Source organism: Salarias fasciatus, chromosome 17 (assembly GCF_902148845.1).
Source record: "Salarias fasciatus chromosome 17, fSalaFa1.1, whole genome shotgun sequence".
NCBI classification, from domain to species: Eukaryota; Metazoa; Chordata; class Actinopteri; order Blenniiformes; family Blenniidae; genus Salarias; species Salarias fasciatus.
Genome location: NC_043761.1, coordinates 786,894 through 792,893, shown reverse-complemented (window position 1 = coordinate 792,893; position 6,000 = coordinate 786,894). Strand labels below are relative to the sequence as shown.

Below are 6,000 nucleotides of genomic sequence, written 5' to 3'. Positions count from 1 at the left end.
TAGCACGGTGCCAGAGAAGAGCGCCGCGGCTGGCGGGAGAGGCTCCAGCATACGAGCTAATTGTGGCTAAGTTAGCGAAAACTGTCAGCTGACCCACCTGAAGACGGTAGACGAGCTGACTTTATGATCACACTGGCGATGGATGAAGAAAGTTAGCTGAAATGAGCGATTTTGCAGAGAGGATGTCCCGCTGAAGCCCCCCTGCCGTGGCCCCCGCTAAATCGGTAGGATCTAAATAACTTCTGGACTCCGAGCTGCACCATGTCTGTCTGAGTGAGTATATGAGCATGACTCACCTAGAAATAAGGTCCAGGTGTCAAAAAACCAGAGTTACCCTTTAAAAAGTGAGCGAAAACACTGATCTGAGGTAATCTGGATGGGATCTGAGGTAATCTGGATGGGATCTGAGGTATTCATGACTAGAGCTGTTTTAAGCTAGCCTTGATCTGTGGAGAACTGGACTGGATCTGATATAATCCTGAGTGGATCTGAGGTAATCCTGAGTGGATCAGAGGAAATCTGGGCTGGATCTGTGCTGAACTGGATTGGATCTGAAGTAATCTGGACTGGATCTTTGCTGATCTGGACAGGATATGTGGTAATCTGAATGAGATCTGAGGTATTAGTGACAAGATCTGTTTTGATCTGTCCTGGATATGTGGTAATCTGGACTTGATCTGTGGAGAACAGGACTGATCTGAGGTACTGTGCACTGGATCTGCAGCTCAGGATGGATTTCCTCTGCAGCGGCGGTTACGGCGGCGGCGGCGGCCTTACGGATTTGCGGATGTTGACGCGGGGTTTGGGGACGGGCTTGCTGGGCTTGCTGTCGAAGCTCTCGGGCAGCGTGGACGAGCCGTGGCCGCTCTTCCGGGCCTGCAGGGCCAGCTGGTAGGCCACCTCGAAGGCCTGGCCCAGCGTCAGGATGATCTCGTAGGCCAGGTTCTGGACGGGGAGAGCAGAGAGGCGTGAGGTTGTGGCGGCGGCGGCGGCGGCGGCGTCGCTCCGGACTCGGGGCTCACCACGTCGAAGGCGGTGAAGACGTGGCAGTAGTGGTGGCTGGACTTGAGGTCTTTGGTGATGTAGGCGAACGTGGACAGGTCCTCCGGGTCCTGAGCGGCGCAGGAGATGTTCCGGATCTCGTGTTCGGCGATGATGTTCTGCTGAGCGGCAGAAAGAGAACGGAGGGGAAGATAAAGAGGTGCAGGGACGGAGGCCGCCTCCCCACAGCCGACCAATCACAGCTTCAGCTGGTTTTATTGACCCAGAGCCAACCAATCATAGCTTCAGCTGGTTTTATTGACCCAGAGCCGACCAATCACAGCTTCAGCTGGTTTTATTGGCCCAGAGCCGACCAATCACAGCTTCAGCTGTCTTTATTGACCCAGAGCCGACCAATCACAGCTTCAGCTGTCTTTATTGACCCAGAGCCGACCAATCACAGCTTCAGCTGTCTTTATTGACCCAGAGCCAACCAATCACAGCTTCAGCTGGTTTTATTGACCCAGAGCCGACCAATCACAGCTTCAGCTGGTTTTATTGACCCAGAGCCGACCAATCACAGCTTCAGGTGTCTTTATTGACCCAGAGCCGACCAATCACAGCTTCAGGTGTCTTTATCGACTCTGATCTGAACCAATCAGTTTCAGCTGTATACACTGACATGTGTTTCAGACCTGACTTGACCTTTGACCTTTGTGTTTACGCCCTGATGTCCTGCCTTGTGTCTGCGCCCTGACCTTTGACCTGTGTCAGCAGGAGGTTCGGGAGCTGCTACCTTGTTGGTGGCGTCGATGAACTTCACGCCCTTGTAGGACACGGACAGCACGATGGTGGGAACCTTCTTCATCTGCTCCGTGGACTTCTTGGAGTTCCGGCAGGAACCGGAGAACCGGAGGAGAGAGGCAGAGTGAGAGGCGGATCGGGGACGCGGATCGCTTCAGGACTGAGTGGACTGAGTCCTGCTCGACCCTCAATCGACTGGTGGAGACTCAATGTGTCTCTGTCATGTTGAAAATCACACAGAGGACAAAGACAGCAGGAGACAAAGGACTTTCTAATCATCTGACGTCTTCTTCCCTGACCGGCAGAACCGGTCCGACCTCCAGAGGTCAGCGGGTCGCGGAGCCTCAGGAGAACCACCGAGAACCGCTCAGCAGAGACACTGACAGGTCTGTGAGCCTGGAGGACACATCAGCACGTCTCTCTGTCCCTCTGTTAGACCGGATGTCTCTCTGTCCCTCTGTTCATCAGCATGTCTCTCTGTTACATTATGTCTTGCTATGTAGCTCTATGTCTCACTCTGTAACACCATGTCTCACTCTTTGGCACTCTGTCTCACCTTGTACGGTTCACATACTGAGGTAGTCCGGGGAATTGAACCTGCGTTCACTGCCTCCAGTGAGCTCAGGTTTGATTCACCAATAACAATCTGATCAGTGACGGCCGGAGGACAGAGACAGTAGAGGACCAGAGACATCAGGACAGAGGACAGAGACAGTAGAGGACCAGAGACATCAGGACAGAGGACAGAGACAGTAGAGGACCAGAGACATCAGGACAGAGGACAGAGACAGTAGAGGACCAGAGACATCAGGACAGAGGACAGAGACAGTAGAGGACCAGAGACATCAGGACAGAGGACAGAGACAGTAGAGGACCAGAGACATCAGGACAGAGGACAGAGACAGTAGAGGACCAGAGACATCAGGACAGAGGACAGAGACAGTAGAGGACCAGAGACATCAGGACGGAGGACAGAGACAGTAGAGGACCAGAGACATCAGGACGGAGGACAGAGACAGTAGAGGACCAGAGACATCAGGACAGAGGACAGAGACAGTAGAGGACCAGAGACATCAGGACAGAGGACAGAGACAGTAGAGGACCAGAGACATCAGGACGGAGGACAGAGACAGTAGAGGACCAGAGACATCAGGACGGAGGACAGAGACAGTAGAGGACCAGAGACATCAGGACGGAGGACAGAGACAGTAGAGGACCAGAGACATCAGGACGGAGGACAGAGACAGTAGAGGACCAGAGACATCAGGACAGAGGACAGAGACAGTAGAGGACCAGAGACATCAGGACGGAGGACAGAGACAGTAGAGGACCAGAGACATCAGGACGGAGGACAGAGACAGTAGAGGACCAGAGACATCAGGACGGAGGACAGAGACAGTAGAGGACCAGAGACATCAGGACGGAGGACAGAGACAGTAGAGGACCAGAGACATCAGGACGGAGGACAGAGACAGTAGAGGACCAGAGACATCAGGACGGAGGACAGAGACAGTAGAGGACCAGAGACATCAGGACAGAGGACAGAGACAGTAGAGGACCAGAGACATCAGGACGGAGGACAGAGAGTGATGAGAGGGAAGAGGAGGATTATGGGAAATGGAGGCAGCGCTGAGGAATCCAGCAGCAGGTGAACAGACTGTTGTCCACAGTGCAGGGTTCCCTCGGGTTCTCCACCCGGTTCTCCAGGTGGGACGGCGTTCGGGGACATTTACCCTCATCTTGGCGCAGGCGTCCTGAGTGGACTCGGTTCCTCGCAGCTCCTTCACCAGCATGGAGCCCAGGTACTGCAGAAACCACAGAAGAAGAAGAAGAAGAAGAAGAAGAAGAAGAAGAGAACCCGTCAGATTCTTGAGGACAACCTCGGGGCTCGGTGGAGGCTCCGCAACGAGCTGCCACTGAGCAAGGCACTGAAAGCAAACATTTACAATTAACCTGACGTCACTGACAACCACCGAGAGCTGATGACCTCTGATGACCTCTGATGACCCCCGACCCTGTTACTGCTCTTACTATCCTTACTGCTGTTACTGCTGCTGTTACTGTTACTGCTGCTGTTACTGTTACCGTTGCTGTTACTGTTACTGCTGTTACTGCTGTTACTGCTGCTGTTACCGTTGCTGCTGCTGCTGTTACTGTTGCTGTTACTGTTACTGCTGTTACTGCTGCGGTTACTGTTACTTCTGCTGTTACTGTTACTGCTGTTACTGCTGCTGTTACTGTTACCGTTGCTGTTACTGTTACTGCTGTTACTGCTGCTGTTACTGCTGCTGTTACTGTTACCGACCCGTCATGTCTTCATCCTAACAAATCGTTCTGAATCGTTCTTTCTTGCAGACGGTGGCGAGCCGAGGCGGTCCGTCCCCGTCAGGAGACAGACCCCAGCTGGCAGGGTCCGAGTCGTCCACCACCGTCTGTCTGGACTGGAGCAGACGTGCAGCTGAAGTCAGGTTCTCGCTGGCGTCCTGTTGTTCTGTTTTAGCGCCGTCGGCCCGGAACGTTCCGTTCCTCCTCGCTAACAGCGGCGCCATTAAAGGCTTTGGGAGGCTCCTCGGGGACTCCCGGAGGTGCATTAGCAGGGCTCTCTGTCTGGACACGTCCCTCTGCCTCCGGGGGGGCCCGGACCCCCTCAGCCACACCTGGACCTCCTCTTCATCAGCGCCGCCCGGACCCGGGGCGCCGGCGGTTCTGCTGCAGCGGTCTGTCCCCCAGACGGACAGAGAGACGGTCCACATCTTTCTGAGATAAAGACCAGCTCTGCTTTGGCTGAGTTTCATCCTCAGAGTGAAGCAGCGAGGCCGTTTCCATGGCAACACGCTTCTTTATGTAACGGAACGTAGAACAACGAGAACAGCTGAAGCCGAGAACAGGACTGCCACAGAACCGAGACGCTTCAGCCTCAGAAGACAGGAGGGACACCAGGGACAAGGAGGACGTGAGAGGCACGAGGGACAAGGGGGACAGAAGAGATGTGAGGGACATGAGAGGACAGGAGGGACACAAGGGGCATGGAGGGGACATGAGGGCATGACAGACATGAGAGACAAGAGGGACAGTGGAGACATGGAGGACGGGGACGGGGACTCACGTAGGCCTCGTAGTCGCAGGACTGGAAGATGAGCTTCTCGGGGTGGTGCTGCCAGTACTGGACCGGGGTGGACGACGTGGCCTCGTTCGGGGGACGGAGCGTGATGGGCTCACACCACTCCCCGGCCTGGGGACGGGGACAGGGACGGGGACAACGGTTAGAGACCAGGCGGAACACCAGAACGGGACGGGAGGCTGGACTCGAGGACAGTCGGTCCTTCACGTCAGTTTGTGGCAGAACACTGGATCAGTTCTGTCCAACGGGTCAAAGGTCGTTTCTGATCTTCTAACAGTTTTCTTTTTAAATAAATATGAAAATGAGCAGGAGGTAAAGACGTGAAAACAAACAGGCCAGAAAGCAAGCAAGCAAACAAGCAGACAAACAAACAAACAAACAAACAAACAAACAAACAAACAAGCAAACAAGCAGACAAACAAACAAACAAACAAGCAGACAAACAAACAGACAAACAAACAAACAAACAAACAAACAAACAAACAAATCTCCTTTTCAGTTCATTCAAACTTTTTCAGTTCTGTCTGGAAATCTGAGTCAGGAAGTTCAAGATGGTCAAAGCCCGAAGATTTCAAAATAAAACCTGACAAAACTCCAGAAAAACACAAAAACACACACACACACACACACACACACACACACACACACACACACACACGCTTGGTGTTCGTCTGCAGCTTTGTGATTTACACCGAGAAAGAGTGTAATCACAGTGAAAACACAGCTGCTCCCTCAGAGTGAGTGTGTGTGTGTGTGTGTGTGTGTGTGTGTGTGTGTGTGTGTGTGTGTTCGTTTTTGGTCCCCACAAGGATAGTAAAACCTGCTCGATGTGCCTTGTGGGACCTTCTTCCGGTCCTCATGAGGGAAACAGTGTTTTCTTCACCATGTTGTTGTTACTGAAAACAGTCAAAGGTCAAAACATTTCTTTAGGGTTCAGCTGTGTGGTGGTCTGGGTCAGGGTCAGGGTCAGGGTCTGGGTCTGGGTCTGGGTCAGGGTCTGGGTCTGGGTCTGGGTCTGGGTCTGGGTCAGGGTCAGGGTCTGGGTCTGGGTCTGGGTCAGGGTCTGGGTCTGGGTCTGGGTCAGGGTCTGGGTC

The 6,000-nt window shown here is 53.5% G+C and overlaps 1 protein-coding gene across 7 annotated transcripts in view; it reads right to left on the bottom strand.

Annotated features, from left to right (window-relative positions):
- anks1b (ankyrin repeat and sterile alpha motif domain containing 1B) overlaps positions 1–6,000 on the bottom strand; it is a 40,346-nt gene that overhangs the window by 8,025 nt on the left and 26,321 nt on the right. For 3 of the 7 annotated variants that reach the window (XM_030113249.1, XM_030113250.1, XM_030113256.1), the window contains 5 exons: positions 4,892–5,017; positions 3,519–3,590; positions 1,778–1,864; positions 1,023–1,163; positions 778–945 (listed from right to left, as the gene is read on the bottom strand). In XM_030113249.1, coding sequence (XP_029969109.1) covers positions 778–945; positions 1,023–1,163; positions 1,778–1,864; positions 3,519–3,590; positions 4,892–5,017 — 594 coding nt within the window. The remainder of the gene's footprint in view (positions 1–777; positions 946–1,022; positions 1,164–1,777; positions 1,865–3,518; positions 3,591–4,891; positions 5,018–6,000) is intronic. The other 4 variants (XM_030113251.1, XM_030113254.1, XM_030113253.1 and 1 more) reach the window with 3 other exon arrangements.